This window comes from Myxocyprinus asiaticus, chromosome 30 (genome assembly GCF_019703515.2).
Source record: "Myxocyprinus asiaticus isolate MX2 ecotype Aquarium Trade chromosome 30, UBuf_Myxa_2, whole genome shotgun sequence".
Taxonomy (NCBI): domain Eukaryota; kingdom Metazoa; phylum Chordata; class Actinopteri; order Cypriniformes; family Catostomidae; genus Myxocyprinus; species Myxocyprinus asiaticus.
In genome coordinates this window covers 9,484,534-9,501,470 of record NC_059373.1, presented here as the reverse complement: position 1 = coordinate 9,501,470, position 16,937 = coordinate 9,484,534, and the positions used below count along the sequence as shown (strand labels likewise).

General features: G+C 37.8%; 1 protein-coding gene across 1 annotated transcript; it reads right to left on the bottom strand.

Moving 5' to 3' along the window:
- Positions 1-8,483: 8,483 nt before the first annotated feature.
- LOC127421209 (cellular retinoic acid-binding protein 2-like) lies at positions 8,484-13,230 on the bottom strand. The gene is made up of 4 exons (XM_051664055.1): positions 12,981-13,230; positions 11,916-12,094; positions 11,497-11,613; positions 8,484-8,887 (listed from the first exon to the last, which is right to left on the bottom strand). Exons 1-4 carry the CDS (start codon positions 13,060-13,062, stop codon positions 8,837-8,839), a joined length of 429 nt encoding a protein of 142 aa, XP_051520015.1. The 5' UTR covers positions 13,063-13,230; the 3' UTR covers positions 8,484-8,836.
- Positions 13,231-16,937: the final 3,707 nt, after the last annotated feature.

Sequence of the window (16,937 nt, the reverse complement as noted above, 5' to 3'; positions counted from 1 at the left end):
AGATACAGTATAATACATATAGGATTATGTTTAAAAATCAAAAAAATATTCTAGATATGTATGAATATTTATCTCAAATGATATAGAAGATAATGTTTGTCTGAGGGTCATTTACTCTGCCTTATGTCCTCCAAAATGCATTTGACTTTCTTTCTTCTGTGGAACACAAAAGGTGATGTTAAGAACTGACAGCATCAGTCAACATTCACTTTCATTCCTGCTTTTTTCCATACAATGAAAGTGAATAGTGTCTATGGCTGTCAGTCCCTAACATTCTGTTTAACATCTCCTTTTATGTTTCACAGACGAGAAAAGTCTTGCTTTTTTTATTGGGGTCACTGGGTTGACTGAAAGTCTGGGTGGGGGGTCCATAAAGGGTCTGTAAAGATTAAAAAACGCTGTCCTTTATAACATTTACTGTATATACAGTATATTCAGAAAACATCCTTTTCAAGTTTCACCTTGCTGACCACAGAAGTTCAGGTTGATTTCTCTGATTATATAGTTTCTACTGCTGCTAATGCACAAAGTGTTCCAAAACGAATGCAGCACTTTGACTTCAGTTGGTCGTGAACAGATGTGGAAGAAATTTACACCTAATGAATGGAAACCAAACACTTGACCATATTGCCTGTAAAACAGCATGATTTCTGGATCAGACTGTATGGTTCTCTAATCTTCACTCAAGCTTCCAGAGAAATAAATATGCAATACATTAATCATTGATTGTGTTGACAAAGTTGTAAACAGGAATGAGATCTTAAAGGGATAGTTCACCCAGAAATGAAAATTCAATTTTAATTTACCTACCCTCATGTTGTTCTAAACCTTTATGACTTTCTATTATCAATGGAACACAACAGGCGAATTATTCAGTCTCAGTCACCATTCACTTTTTATTGCATCTTTTTTCCACAATGAAAGTAAAAGGTGACCAAGACTGAAAATGCTGCCAAACATCTAATGAGAAACAGCATGGTGTTTATCTGTGTTCATTTTTTAAGTTCAGAAGGAGTATATTCAAATGTTATAAAGATTTGTCACTGTAGTCACCTAACCTTCTCTCATATTTCTCTCTAATAGGCCTATTTTCTTTTATCTCCCTTCTCTTTTCTGAATGGGTGTGTTCCCTTTCCTTTTGCTTTCCTCTTGAAACCACAACATTCCACAGCCAATCAAGCAATGCATGGCCCCATGACATCACCGCCTGTGGAATGAGCTGACATGAAGTCTGCACAAGAGACTTGCCAAGGCAACCAGCAGGAAGGATGGAGGGAGCTTCTATGGACCGTGTGGGTTTGTGAGTTTTGCCCATGTTTTCCAGCAGTATGGTCTAGATTAAGGAAGGATAAAACTGGTCTTATAAAAACTACGTGAGTGTGGCAACATTTTTGCAAAATTATGTGGTTCATTACATCACAGCAGTTCTGTAAAATGTCCACTGAGTGATGTTAAAAGTGAGTTATATTTTCTCCCAAACACATGATTTTTATGAAGGTTAATGCTCCATTGAGTTTTAAATCAACAAGACCTACCTCCCTACCCTAAACTTTAAACCTAAACCTAACCGATGGTGTCATAAAAAGCAAATGTGGGGGCCTGGGTAGCTCAGCGAGTAAGGACGCGGACTACCACCCCTGGAGTCACAAGTTCGAATCCAGGGTGTGCTGAGTCTCCTAAGAAACCAAATTGTCCTGGTTGCTAGGGAGGGTAGAGTCACATGGGGTAACCTCCTTGTGGTCTCTATGATGTGGTTCTCGCTCTCAGTGGGGCATGTGGCTAGTTGTGTGTGGATGCCGCGGAGAATAGCGTGAAGCCTCCACACGCACTATGTCTCCGTGGTAACGCGCTCAACAAGCCACGTGATAAGATGCTCAGATTGATGGTCTCAGACATGGAGGCAACTGAGATTCGATCCTCAGCCACCCAGATTGAGGCACTACGCCACCACGAGGACTTAGAGTGCATTGGGCATTCCAAATTGGGGAGATAAGCGGAGAGAAAAAAAGCAAATGTGACATAAAAAATGCAATTGCTGAAGCAACATCTTTTTGTGGTGCTTTTATAACACTTTCAGCTCACTTGTCAACTCGTGTGCTTTTCAGGAATCGTACCACAGTCCTTCGTGTTGCAAGTGTAACCCTTCGCCACTTGAGCTACCGCGCAAATTGAGTGCATAAGAACAAGTTTGTAAATGTAATTGGCTATTGTAATGCAAACATTAAAATTTATTGCCTTCCAAGTCATGCACTATAGTGAAAATGTTTAGATGTCATAAGGTAGCATTGTGTGAGGAACAGGGTGAAAAATAAGTGTTTATGAACAATAATCTGCCGTTTTACTCATGATTTGTGTTAAAGGGAATAAAAGTCATTGTCACAAGTTGATGTTATAGTGCCTGTAGTCTTTATTTCACAAGGAAACTGCTGCAATACTAACAAGATCACTCTTAAAATCAGCATATTGTTTTCAATATTTCCGGTACACTAGGATCGGCCATATTATGCCAACTCACTGACAAGCAGCATCTCCTATCAGACATGTTTGCATTGGCTTCAGTGTGTTTACCTTCCCCTTTGGCACGACCGAAAGTGAATCACATCAGCAGTATGGGAGACCCAGGTTCAGATACCACGCTGAAACCAGGAAGTAATAACCTTCACATAATCTGTGACGAGCGCAATTCAGAGGTTGCTTTTTCCCTACAACATTACATTTTTACTCCACTGATGGTTGGGTTTAGGTTTGGGGTTTGGGGGGCTGCAGTTTATAAAATATGCATTTCTCTTCACTGTATTACAGCATGTACATTTAAAAACAACTCGCTTCACAACTTGCTTTTGGCGCCCCTCTGTAGACATTACATCCAGAAAATGGAGCTCACATGTGCCATACACCCAACAACACTAACCGCTTTGGCCACTGGGGGCAATTTTTCTAATTCTGTAAGCACAGACTGATTTCAGCTAAAGAAAAGTCAACCTACTGTTTCCGATTTTACTGTGAGATCAGTCTGGCAATACATACAAAGAGCCACATAAAAAATCATTTCGCAAAAATGAAGGTATAGGAACATGAAAACTGTGCTCAGATTTGCCAAGATACTAAAGTTTGCAATCAAATTTTAACATGATCTCAAAGAATTCTCAACTAAAAGAGCATCCTTTGAGCAATATAATATTTCTCTCTGTGAATATGCCAAGCTTCATGGCGGACATGAATTTGTGTTCAGATGTTTTTTGGCATGTTCTCGGGATTGGAATTTTGGATTTGCATAAAGGAGCCTAGACAGATGGAAAAATTAGAAGTTGATGCAGTACAAAGGGTACAAAGTATGCTTCTCTTAAGCACATTTTATGCAAGAGTAACATGAACTAGATTTGTTTTAATTTCTGATGAAAATGTGAGTAGTGCTTGCCCATGCAAAACTTACCGCTACAATGCTAGGGTGTTGTGGGTGGTTGCCAGGGCATTGCTAGGTTCCTAAGGTGCTCTGAGTGGTTTGTAGCGTGTTGGTATACAGTTGCCAAGTTTTTCTGGGTGGTTTCCAGGGAGCTGCTATGCAATTGCTAGGTTGTTCTGAGTAGTTGTAGGGTGATGCTAGATAATTGCTTACAAGTCAAAAGAGCCCATCCACAAGTTTCTTTGATATTTTGTCCTTATAAATGTCTTGATTCCTTCAGTGTAAGTCTATGGGATTTGTTTCACCCATTTTATCATCCAACAGGCACAAATTGTGAGTCTGAGTGCATAGAAATTAAAAACACCAACAAGCAGCATGTTTTGAGGTATTTATTTTTATAGCTCAAACAAGTGACATGCTAAAGTTTAATACTTAAGGTTAAAAAAATGTATGAGTAATAATAATAGTATTTGACTTGTCAAGCACCTCTAAAAATATATTCACTGTTTAGCAGAGGGTATACTAATTGGTTTATTGACTCGCTTACCCTCTTGCACAAAGCGTGTAAACTTGACAATGACCTTTGTACACTGCAGCATGCACACATTTTGGACTTCAAGTGTTATTAGAACATGAAACCCTTAAAAGGACCTTTGAGAATCGTAGAACACACACATGTGCACACATACTCAGCACAGAAGAGTAAAATTATGTGCAATCTTGAATCAGTTCACAGTGTGCTCTATTGTCTGGGAAGCTGGAAAAATCATCATTGGCTGCAGACTGAAATAACACAGCAGTCTGTGAACTCTGCTGCGGTAAATAAGTATCTGTGAATGGAAAGAGGAAAGATAGGAAGAGTAGAGGGAAGAGTCTTAACATAACTTGTATATAACTTAACATAGTTTATGTTATGTTGTACATAACTTTTAGTTGTACACTGCAAAAAAAGTTCGCTTATTCAGTATTTTTGTCATTTTACAAAATACCTACAAATCCTTAAAACAAGATACATTTTAATATATGTGAAATGTTCAGACTTGATTAAAAGAAGTTTAGTTGTGATTTAGTCTGTTGTGATTTTCTCACCAAACCCATTCTAAACCTGTATGACTGTGGAACACAATAGGAGAAATGTTGACACTGCTATTTTTTTCCATACAATAAAAGAGAATGTTGACTGTGGCTTTCAGGGCCTACAGCCTGATCTCATAGTGAAATCGGAAAGAGATGGTCGACTTTTCTTTAGCAAAAATCGGTATACTGTACACTTACCAACAGTGGTGAATTCTCAGGGCCAGCAAAGCCTTCTCTGCTGGCCTAACATGCCAAATAAATAAATATTTTTCATCCTTTAATTCTCAAACACCTTTTTTGCCTATGTATTTTTAATCGCTTTCCACTCTTAATTCATCTACAAACAAATAGAGAAAAAGAAAAGTTTATCCAGTCAGAATTTATTCCTTGATGCTTACAAGCGAAGCGTGACAACTGTTTCACAAATCACATGCCCAAAGCCGAGCTCGTTAGCCGAAGCAGCGTGTGAGTTTGAGCTCCACCCCCTCAGGCCTTCAGATTTTCCACAGAATCCCTCAACAGTGCAAATGAATGAGCAACTAAAGTCAGATTGTCAGATTCATCAGCCAATCAGATTGATTTATTTGTTCTTGGTGGGTGTGATCTTTAGGATATGTCCCGGTCGAGGCCTTCTAGCTGAGAGTGACGCAATCATGCTTTAAGTGATATAATTTGAAAGCGAAGAGCACGAGATCTTGCTGATGAGTCGACTGTCATTACTGCCACTATCGCCATTGAGAAAGAGATCCTTATGGATTTAAAAACCTGAGATGTTCTGCATGACCGTGTGATTGCTTAATTTATTAAACAGGAAAGGAGGACTGATTTTCACTTCAAGTAAATTGGTAAGTGCTTTTTGCATTGTTATAGCAACATCAGGAGTTTTCTAAGTGTAAATTAGGCTGCTTGAGCATTCAGTGTCAGTTTTGAAAAGTAGTGCTGCGTTCCATTCAACTCGGAAAGTCGGATTTTACAACTTCCTACTAGGAAAAGTGCAATGGGATGCATCTTGAAGTCAGAATTACAACTTGTAGGCTCGTGCACAAATTCTCAACTCCGATTTCGCTGAGATGCAGGGGCATGATGTCACACAAACATGTCAACACTCAGGGAGATGTACAAAGTAAGTGATAAACATTCACTTTATTAAGTAATATCGATAAATAAGTTTGTTTCCACATTACATGATATTAAAGCTTGTTTAACAAACACCTGCAGAAAAAGGTGTATAAAACATTATAATCTCTTTTGATAATCGTACACCTGAAGCACAAATGCTAGCGCATTTAAAACGAGATTTATTGCAAGCAATATTTAAATCACAAATATTATTAGATAGATTTTTCCAGGTATATAAACCTCCTTGGTAGATTCATATGAAAAATTATGATTTTTTAATGTCTGTTCGGGAGACGTTCATTTCACAAACAGTTAAAATTAGGCTTGCTTGAGCATTAAGTGTTGTTTCAAGTTCTGGCTTTCGTGTGTGGACATGTTTTTAAAATGTGAATTGGTATTATTAGTTAGCTGTGACATAATGTATGATGCCCAAAGGCATAGGGTGTCTTATTCATTGTGAAACTGTGTTTTCTTAATGGCATGAATCACAATGAAGGCCTGGACTTTTAATGCACGGCCCACCACTACTTACCGAAATTTAAAACACTGCCCCCAGTAGCCAAACCGGTAAGTGTTGTAGGGCGTATAGGCATTTATGTCCAGGAGAGGTCGCCAAAAGTAAGTTGTGAAGCGAGTTCCTTTCAGCTGTACAGGATGTAATACAGTAAAGAGGAATGCATATTTTATGAACTCTACCCCCCAACCCCAACCTAACCATTAGTGGAGTACAAATTAAATGTTAAGGGGAAAAGTGCAACCTCAATCACGCTCGTCACTGATTAAGCGAACGCGATTACTTCCTAGTTTCAATGTGGGTCCCAGGTCTCTCACACTGCCGACGCTGTCAAGCCATGTAGGAGGGTAAATACCCTGAAAACGATGCAAAAATATCTGATGGGAATTGCCGAATGTCAGTGAGTGGGCATAAGCCCAAAGTATACTTCGGTCAGACAGGACACGTGACGCAAATCTCGTCATCAGCAGAGTGCTCGAGCACTGAACGCATGCAGCCCAATTTTTCTAATGTGCATCTCTGAACGCTCAGAATGCACATGCACCTGGAATTATTTGCACTAATTAGTAGGCCCACAAGGTGGCAACACTCACAATTTAGCCAATGCTGTCATGAAGAAGCACTAAACAACAGTGTTGTTTCAACCTTCATCCCGGTAAACAACAGGAGACGAAGGTTGAAACAACAACAGTGGATGTGCACGTCAAGAACATGCATGTGAGGATGTCAGGAGATACCAGCACTTGTATAACTCCAATCTGAAGGACTATAAAGACATCTTTATGGGTCTAAACTCCTGAAGAGAAATACAGTGTCTCATAGTAGTCGTAGCGCGCATGAGCCAAATGCCTGTGTATGCTTGCACAGTCATATGTAGTATACTTTGAAAGACTTGCGTTATTTGGGCTGTATTGTCGCCGATCATAAGGTACCAGAACTTTTGGAAACAGCATGTCGACTTTCTGTGTGCCTAACATTCTGTCTAATGTCTTTGTGGCGAGTAGGGCGTGGCCAATCAGCGTCTGGGCAGAGCGAGGCCGGGGAGATAAGTGGTGAATGAGTTCCACCTGTGCGCCACACCGGTCTCGCATTCCAGTGAGGAGCAGGGGGAGTACTTAAGGAGAGGAGACAGCGGCAGACAGGGAGAGAGAGAGACTCATGAAGCTGTATGTGTCTGTGTTAATGTGTCTGCTGAAAAGCAAGGCTGTATATGGAATGTGATTTAGTTGGTGTGCTGAAAAGCACGGTTATTCATGTTGATATACACTGAAAAGTGCTACAATTAAAGTTTGTTGGAGTGTTCACCCGATCCCCTCTTCCTCCTTCCATAGAAAGGCAGAGGGCCTGCCACAGTATTCCTTTGTGTTCTACAGAAAAAGGAAGTTATATTGGTTTGGAACAACAGGAGGGTGAGTAAATGATGACAGAATTTTAATTTTAGATTAAGTTATCCTATTAAAGTTAATCTAATCTTGTTGTAAGCATAAATCTAACAACATTTAGTGAGGTTTATGCTTGCCTTACAACAAGAAAAACATTTGCCAGTGGAGCAGGAAAATAAACTTAATTCAAGATATTTTCTATGAAAACAAGTCTTATTACTTTACACAATTTTGCTTCTCAAGTAAATTTAATAAATAATTAATTTTAAATTTTAAATTTAATAAAAAATAAATTTTAAGCATGTATATTTTTACTGTAAAACATGACAAAAATACTGAATTAGGATTTGACAAAGAGAGAGAGAGAGAGAGAGAGAGCGAGAGAGAGAGAGAGAAAGAGAGAGAGCGAGAGAGAGAGAGAAAGAGAGAGAGCGAGAGAGAGCGAGAGAGAGAGAGAGAGAGAGAGAGAGAGAGAGAGAGAGAAAGAAAATGACAGCCATTCTCTCTGACCTCATATGGTAACTAGTTGCAGATGGGAGAGAGAGCAGAGGGAATATAACTCCTTCAAAATATGAAATTATTTTTCTTTCTAACTTTCTTACTCACTCTTTCCATACCTCTCCCTTTTTCACCCTTACTCCTTGCCAGGAATTCTTTTTTTGAAAATTGTGGTACATTAATGTGATATAAATGTATATAGGGTTGTTCAAACCTAAGAGAGGTTGGTTCAAAAAAGAAAAGATGAGAATAAATACAAAGGAAACTTTGATGAAAGGGAATGAGACAGAAAATGAGTGGAAAAGTGCAACCGAGGTCAGTGTCAAAGATGATAATCTGTCCAGATTATCACATGTCCAGCCAAAATGATAAGAGTAAAAAAGGATTGTGGACAGAATGAAAGTAGTCATGTGATTTTTGGTTATGTATTTTGTATTTGGTGTATAACTTTATCGTAAGAACACATTTTTCAGCAAAAACATCCTGACACTCTTTTGTGTATATATTTATACTGGTTTATTAACATATTTAATTGATAAACCACATTGTGGCAGGTACATAAAAGTGAAGGGTAAAATACACAATAGCAATAAATACAGTTTTTCTGATAGATGCATTGGTAAGAAAAACACAGACTGCAGCTTGCTACTATCATCAGTCCCCTATTTAACCCTCCAAACACCCCTTCTCTGTCATACACAGATCAGCATATGTCAAACATACAACAAAAGCTACTCTCAAAATGGAAAGAAACAGACTATATTAAACAATGAAAAACATTTAGCATTTATGAGCTCTGTAGTTATTGTTGAGATGTGGAATGAACTGATGTGTAAAGATTCTTCAGTCTCGTTCATACACACGGGTGCAGACGACATCCCCAGCTCTCATGGTCTGGAAAATAAACATCAGAGATGCTTAAATTAATATCTGATGAAAGTTTTTTAACCTCTTGTGTGTTTAAACATAAACATATTTTTATATTCACATATCGAATCAGACCAGTTCTCTGAATCAAAGCACTGGCAATACATTCTCTTTTTAATTTTCTAGCATGCCCCAGTGGTCTAACTACAAGTTTAATAACAACTAGGAACAATTAACCCAGACCTCGAGGGACTGTTTACTGTAAATTGCATAAATGGTGTAACTTCCATAATAATGTTAAAGAGAGGCCTTTCATTCATCATGTATATAAGTTATTTTCTGCCACCTTCTTCTTGCCTACTAAGGATGTAAGAAAATGAAGGTATGAGACATTTGAATAAACACATCCTTTAATGTTAATGACATTCAAACATAACATCAAAGGAGTTGATAGACTGTAATATCTAAGGATGAGAGGCTGAATGTTCAGTCTAAACTGGATATGTATTGAGATCATGAGCTAAAAATGCTTGTGCCCTTGGGACATAATCTTAAAGGAATAGTTCACCCAAAAATGCCATTTCTCTCATCATTTACTCACCCTTATGACATCCCAGATGTGTGTGACATTCTTTCATCAGCAGAACACAAATGAAGATTTTTAGAAGAAGTTCTCAACTCTTTTGGTCCATACAATATAAGTGAATGGGTGCCAACAATTGTATGCTCCAAAAATCACACAAGTCAGCATAAAAGTAATCCACAAGACTCCAGTGGTTAAATAAATGTCTTCTGAAGTTATATGATAGGTGTGGGTGAGAAACAGCTCAACATTTATGTCCAATTTTACTATATATTCTCCTCCCTGCTCAGTCAGCCTCCACTTTAATTTTCATTTTTACATTCTTCTTCTTGTGTTTTTGGTGATTCACATTCTTTATGCATACTTCCTACTGGGCAGGAAAAATAATTTCTATCAAAAATTGACTTAAATATTGATCTTTTTCTCACACACCTATTCTATCTCTTCTGAAGACATGGATTAAACCACTGGAGTCGTATGGATAACTTTTCTGTTCCCTTTATGTCCTTTTTGGAGCTTCAAACTTTACGGTCACCATTCACTTGAATTGAATGGGAAAAAAAGAGCGGAAATATTCTTCTAAAAATCTTTATTTGTGTTCTGCAGAAGAAAGAAAGTCATCCACATCTGGGATGGCATGAGGTTGAATAAATGATGAGAGAATTTTCATTTTTGGGTGAACTCTCCATTTAAACACAAAAAAGATTTCTTAACTGTTTGGAGCATAATTTGGAAGATTGTACAACATACATTATGATATCCATATAACATCTATCACTTGAAATGTGATAACCAAAATATTAGTGTAAGGAGTATTTTAGGACTAATAGTTGTCTGTAGTGTTAGGTGTAATCTGATTACAAAGTAACTAGTAACTGTTCTGTAATTACTTTTAAGTAAAAAAATAGGTGTAACCCATTACATTTTTAAATTCTTGAAATCAGATTGCAGTTACTGACTTTCAGTTAAGTTAATTGCTTTTCTGGGGTTTAATGAAGTACATTAATGAAGTATATTCAGTGCATTACTTGGGTTACACATATTTCTAAAATAATACATTAAAAACATTAATTATGTTTATATTATATATATATCTGTTTGCATTTCTGTGAAAGCTGAAGAGTCACTAACAAGTCATCGTAAGATGTGTGTGGTGAGTGTATGACTTGTGTGTGATAATGAACAAGTAGGAAACAGACATTATTATGAATTCATTGAGCTGAAAAACTAAAACTTTTCTGTGAAAATTGTTTTTCAAGAAGTAACTTAAAACGTAATTAGTAATTTGATTACTTTCTCTATTAATCAGTAAAATAAACATTGCAATTTTAGAAAAGTTATTAATTATTTGTAGTGAATTGCTTTTTAGAGTAACTTACCCAACACTGGTTGTCTGTATTTTATGATAATGACTTACACTACCGGTCAAAAGTTTTGAAACACTTGACTGAAATGTTTCTCATGATCTTAAAAATCTTTTGATCTGAAGGTGTATGCTTAAATGTTTGAAATTAGTTTTCTAGACAAAAATATAATTGTGCCACCATATTGATTTATTTAATTATAAAACTAAAATTTTATAAAAAATTTTAAAAAAGGTTTTGAAATTGATGACTTGGACCAAATAATAATAAAAGCAGCCAATAAGTGCCCAACATAGATGGGAACTCCTTCAATAATGTTTAAAAATCATCCCAGGGTGATACTTCAAGAAGTTGGTACATGTCTGCAAATTCTAGGCAAAGGGTGACTACTATGAAGATGCTAAAATATAACACAGTTTTGATTTATTTTGGATTTTGTTTAGTCACAACTTAATTCCCATAGTTCCATTTATGTTATTCCATAGTTTTGATGACTTTACTATTATTCTAAAATGTGAAAAAAAATTATAATAAAGAATGAGTAAGTGTTTCAAAACTTTTTGTCAATACAATGACAATTTTTCAATAACAGATTCTTAGACTTTTACATTTAGTCCCCATTATTTGGTCACATTCTTAATTAAAAGCTGAAAATATTAGTGGCATTTCCAAGTAAGTCGTGCTCTTACCAGAATCATTTGGCCATCATTGGTCAGCTCACGTGTCCATGATGTCTCAGGTCCCTCCCCCTTCTGCAATGTCTGCTCACAAGTGATTTTACTGTCTGTCTCCCATTTCGGAAAACTCTGAGGAGAAATTGAAAGGGTCAGAAAAGGGCTAAGAGTGGGAATATGAGTCTCTGAGTGTCTCATAAAGAAGATTGCTTGCTGAAAACAATTGTATTTGTGTGTGTGTTTTTTTTTTGGATTGATGAACTTTCAGCATTAAATACACAGAAAGTTATATTTAAAATGTTAAATAATAGATTAAGTTATTAGACTATTTAACATTTCAGCCTTGTCTAGTGTGCTTTTGTTGCAATTTACATAAAATGTGACTTGCTGGATTATGGATGGATGGATGCATAGATGAAAAAAGGAGTAATTACTGTGCATGGTCGTCCATCCACTGTAGTCTCGTTGAAAGACTGGCCCACCGTAAAGGACACGTGAGTAGTCCGCACACTAGTGGACGTCTGAATCGAGAGGCTTTCTCCCTGCTGTGCAATCTCAACAGCCGGTTTGGAGGCAGCTGCAACTGCAATTTTCCTCAGAAAGACATTTACGCCTACAGACCACATACACACAAAGTACTAGATGAGAGGTTATTACACCAGGGATCAAAGCCAGTTTTCCAGTTTTCCTATGGTCAATTTCCTGTCCTTAATGAGCATGTCTAATCTGCATTGGAATGCTTAATTAACAGCGTTCACATATTTATGTAATCAGAATTAGGGACCCCAGACTTCATGTTTACCCCAGTCAAGGAAATCTATATCTCTTGGTAAATATTTAGTCAAGACAGTGAACTCATTGTCCCGTTTATTTCATTTAGGGGCAACAGCATACTTGGTCTAAGTGAACTCCCCCTGGGGCAAATAATTGGGGGTCGAGGAACGGTGTGTCTACAGAGCCAAATGGCTGGCCGAGGGGCCCGTATCAAGGTTTGTGAGCCTAATCACAATCCCATGAGGAAGTGAGGCAGAACATTTTTCCATGCAGCTTTCCATACAGTGTGCTCATGGTCAAATTGAGTCTCTGACCCGTGCGTGTTGAATGGAATTGATAGATCATGTACTGAATTACGTTCAAATGAGAAAAGAAAAAGCAATTAGCCTAACCTTTGTTTGCTGTTTTTATTATGTAGACTAAACACTTTATCAGAAGCCCTAATTAGGTTTGCAAAGCAGATAAGCTTAATTAAACTCGAAATACGAATAACGATAGTTGAACCGGCTCAAGTATATCGTTAATTAACGCGAAAAGCGAATGCGATTATTGAAGCGCAAACAAACGATATTCGTACAAGCAAATGGTGGGATTTTGGTGAAAATTAAACTATTAGCAAATTATTGAAGTTTCTGCATCAATGTTTAGCTATAGGCTTTTGTGTCCATTGTGAAAATAAAAATGCATGCACACAAAAGCAATTATCAAGAAAAGTAAAAACGTACCTAGTGCTTTCAAAAGCTCCTCGAAATTTTCTGAACTTTTCATTTTCCAAGATCCGGAAAAGTCGGCAAATTGTTGCTCCATGACTCACGTCGATGCTCACGAGTTTGTTTTGATTTTTGATTTTAGTTTCTGGAGTTTCTGCAGTTTGTCGTATCTTTTCTTTCAGATAATTGTCTTCGAGAGATCTCCTCTCCTCCGCCGGCTTTCAGTGCTCTCTTTCTCTCTTCAGATGAGCCTGTAAATAAGCGCTCGGAGTTCTCCTCCAATCCTGTGCGTTTGCGCCTGTGCGGTTTCATTGGGTGGCAAGTGTGAGCGCACCACATGTGGTTCCAGTAAAGATCAAACAATTTGGCTGAACAAGACCGCTATCCACAAACATGAAGACTCTGCCCAACCATTTGCTATCGGGTCATACTGGTCATTCCCATCAATGCAACTAATGCATGTTATTTATGTAAATTTTACCCAAAGCACGCTCACTGCAAGATCAGACTCCTTGCTCAAGTACTTTACTCAAGAGCACAATAGTGATTGGAGATATCACTGACCTAAATCATGGATCACACCTTCAGGGGTTCTCACCTGGGACTTTGGGTTTATCAGCCCTGACGATCAAGTACCACGTGGTAGTCCTCTGGGGTATAGCTATGTTAAAGTGAACAGTTTTTCCATATCTGTTTTCATAGTCTGTTTAAAGAATAATAATAAAAAAGCAAATAACCATGGCCATCTTGTAATTCGTAGGTCAGTGACAAATGGTGCCAGTAATCTCAACCTGCAATCTAAGTAACTAAAAATATTGATTTTATGTTGTGTTTAATGAAATGTTGATTTCACATTGTTTTCCTGGAGCTCAATGGTTGAGTAGCACTATATGTCAAAGTCATAAATGTTTGATTCCCGGAACACACATACTGATAAAATTTATCCCTTAAATGCACTTTCACTTAAAGGAATCTTCCAGGTTCAATACAAGTTAAGTTCCACTAATAGCATTTGTGGCATAATGTAGATTTCCACAAAAAAATTTTTTTTCGATTTGTCCCTCCTTTATAAAAAGAAGAAGATAGAATCGCAGTTATTTACACTTACAATGGCAGTGAACGGGGCCAATCCAAAAACACTAAAATATACACAAAAGTATAGCCAAAAGATATAAACATTATACATTTTAACATTATTTTAATGTGATAAAATCATCTACTAACTATCTGTGTAAAGTTAAAACTTTGATGCCATGACAATGAAATCCTGTAATCACAGTTTTGGATAAAACTTTAAACAGATAACGCAAGAAGGCGTAAATTTTATCACAATAAAATCATTATAATGTGTAAAATATTTACATCTTGTGACAATATTTTTGTGCCTAAATGTAACCATTTATTAAACGTTAATAAACAAGGGGCGAACCCAAATTTTTTTGGGTGGTAATTAGCATTATGCCACAAATGCTGTTAATGAGCATACTTTGTATTTTACCCAGTATATTCCTTTTTTTTTTAATCCCCTTTTCTCCCAATTTGGAATGCCCAATTCCCACTACTTAGTAGGTCCTCATGGTGGCGCAGTTACTCACCTCAATCCGGGTGGCGGAGGACAAGTCTCAGTTGCCTCCGCTTCTGAGACAGTCAATCTGCGCATCTTATCACGTGGCTCGTTGTGCATGACACCGCGGAGACTCAAAGCATGTAGAGGCTCATGCTACCCTCCGCGATCCACGCACAACTTACCACGTGCCCCATTGAGAGCGAGAACCACTAATCACAACCACGAGGAGGTTACCCCATGTGACTCTACCCTCCCTAGCAACCGGCCCAACTTGGTTGCTTAGGAGACCTGGCTAGAGTCACTCAGCATGCCCTAGATTCAAACTCGTGACTCCAGGGGTGGTAGTCAGTGTCAATACTCACTGAGCTACCCAGGCCCCAACCCAGGATATTCCTTTAAATGCAAGTCGATTTGCTTAATAGTGTCTACGTGACATTATTTGGTTGCGGTCATACTGAAGAAAAAACATTCCATTATGCTTTGGAGATTTTGTCAAACTAAGATGTTTTGTGCAAAATTGAAATGAAGCAAATGAAAAATACAAGGAAACCCCCATGTTATTCGGACCCCTTTCTCTCATACAAACATGCTAACAAAGGCATTTCATGTTGAGCCTTGTTAGTTTTCAAACCACAACAGTCAGCCATTGTCAGTCAATCATATCACAGCTTCGAATCTCTGCTTTCTTCTCTCTCTTGCTGAGTGTCCCGCTGTAGACTCAGTGTCCTAAGAAGACCCAGGCTTTAGCTTTGCATTTAGAGCCACTGACATTTTTGAGGGATTTTATGGTTCAATTTCAATTTCAGTTAACCACAGCTTCAGACAATAGCATATGTTTTTAATGCATGCTCATAGTTTTGGGAGCAGTAGTTTCCTAATTTTCTGGAAGAGTAATTGCCTTGTTTCCTGCTTGTTGCCATTTGATTTTATGGTCATTAAACCACACTGTGGCTATAACAAAGAAATGTGTACTAATGAGCTAAACTTAAGAGAATTCAGTCCTCATTCCAATGTGAACTGAGCTAGAACTTAATAGCAAGTGGGGCCACAAACACTGCTAATGTTGAAAGGGTAGGCCTAACATTTCGGTGTGATTTCATCAGCTTGCCTTTTTTGACAAAAAGTTGGGCAGAAGGAAATTTATACAGCTGAGTTAGCATATGATGCCATATAAGTGCACGGTTACCTACTGAAATTAATGTTACAAAATTATAGAATGCTTTAATTTAAAATACTTTGTGACAAAATTGCTTTTCAGACATATTAGGAATCTAATCTCATTGATATGTTGCAGACAATGCAAACAAAGCAAGACCAAAAATTGTTGGTTGAGCTATTCTTGCTTATTCATGCTTATCTGCATTTTTAGCCACAGGCTTAATATGCCTTTTTGTAAATGATTATGTATTGTCATTAATTGTCTTTAACCAGTTTCATTAATTCTCTTCAAACCTTCTGTAACCCACTCATTCACTTTCTCCTTCTCTCGCTCTGTAATCTGCTTCATTTCGCTTTGTTCCTTTTGTGCATGTCTCCACATTCCTCATACAAATGGGGTGAAAGCAGCAGTGGGGAGACAAAAAGCAAATGGAGTGTTTGAGTGGCCAAAAGGGAGCAAGGGAGGAGAGAAAGAATGAGGCCGTGTAAACCGAAACCACATCCTCTTCTCCAAATGCTCGGAGGTAATTACCAACCGATTCCTGAGTTGCTCCCCACCCGTCTCTTTCTCTCCCTTCTCCCCCTGATCTCACCCCCCTACCAAGAGCATTTCAACAAGGCTGGATCACAAATGACATCCCTGGAATTGGAACAGAGGAAAATAAAGAGGAGAAGAGAGAGAGAAACTGTGTATTTTCAGTCAGAATGGAGACAGTGGCAAAAGTTCAAGCTGTTTTCTTGCTGTCTTTGAATGCGTTCCCTAAAAGCACATTAGCTTTGAAGTGGTCGAGTCAATACAGCTGCTTGAATTTGAATGAGAAAACAATCCTGCACCCATACTCACCTACTGAACCCAGAGAAAGACAGAGGGGACACTTTTCTAAATGTAATGGGGAATTAAACTGGCCCCAAACATGTTTAAAAATATTCAAACACATGCTTGTTGTCTTTCATCTAAGCACTTCTACAGATACTCTCGACTATTATGTAAAGCACCGAAAAGACACTAAAACTCTCTTCCTAAATGTAAAAGAATATGCTGTGTATTAGCTTTACAAATGCGTTATGGGACATTTCACTAAACCAACGTGCCACTTCCAAATCTTTTGACATAATCATCTTGTCAGTTTGAACCAAATGACCGTTGAAATAAACGGTTCAGCCCAACAGTCGTTTTTTAAAAACATCTATTTGGCGCCACCTTGCGTACGCGCGCTAGTGTACAGGAACTGTCAGTTAACCTTTCA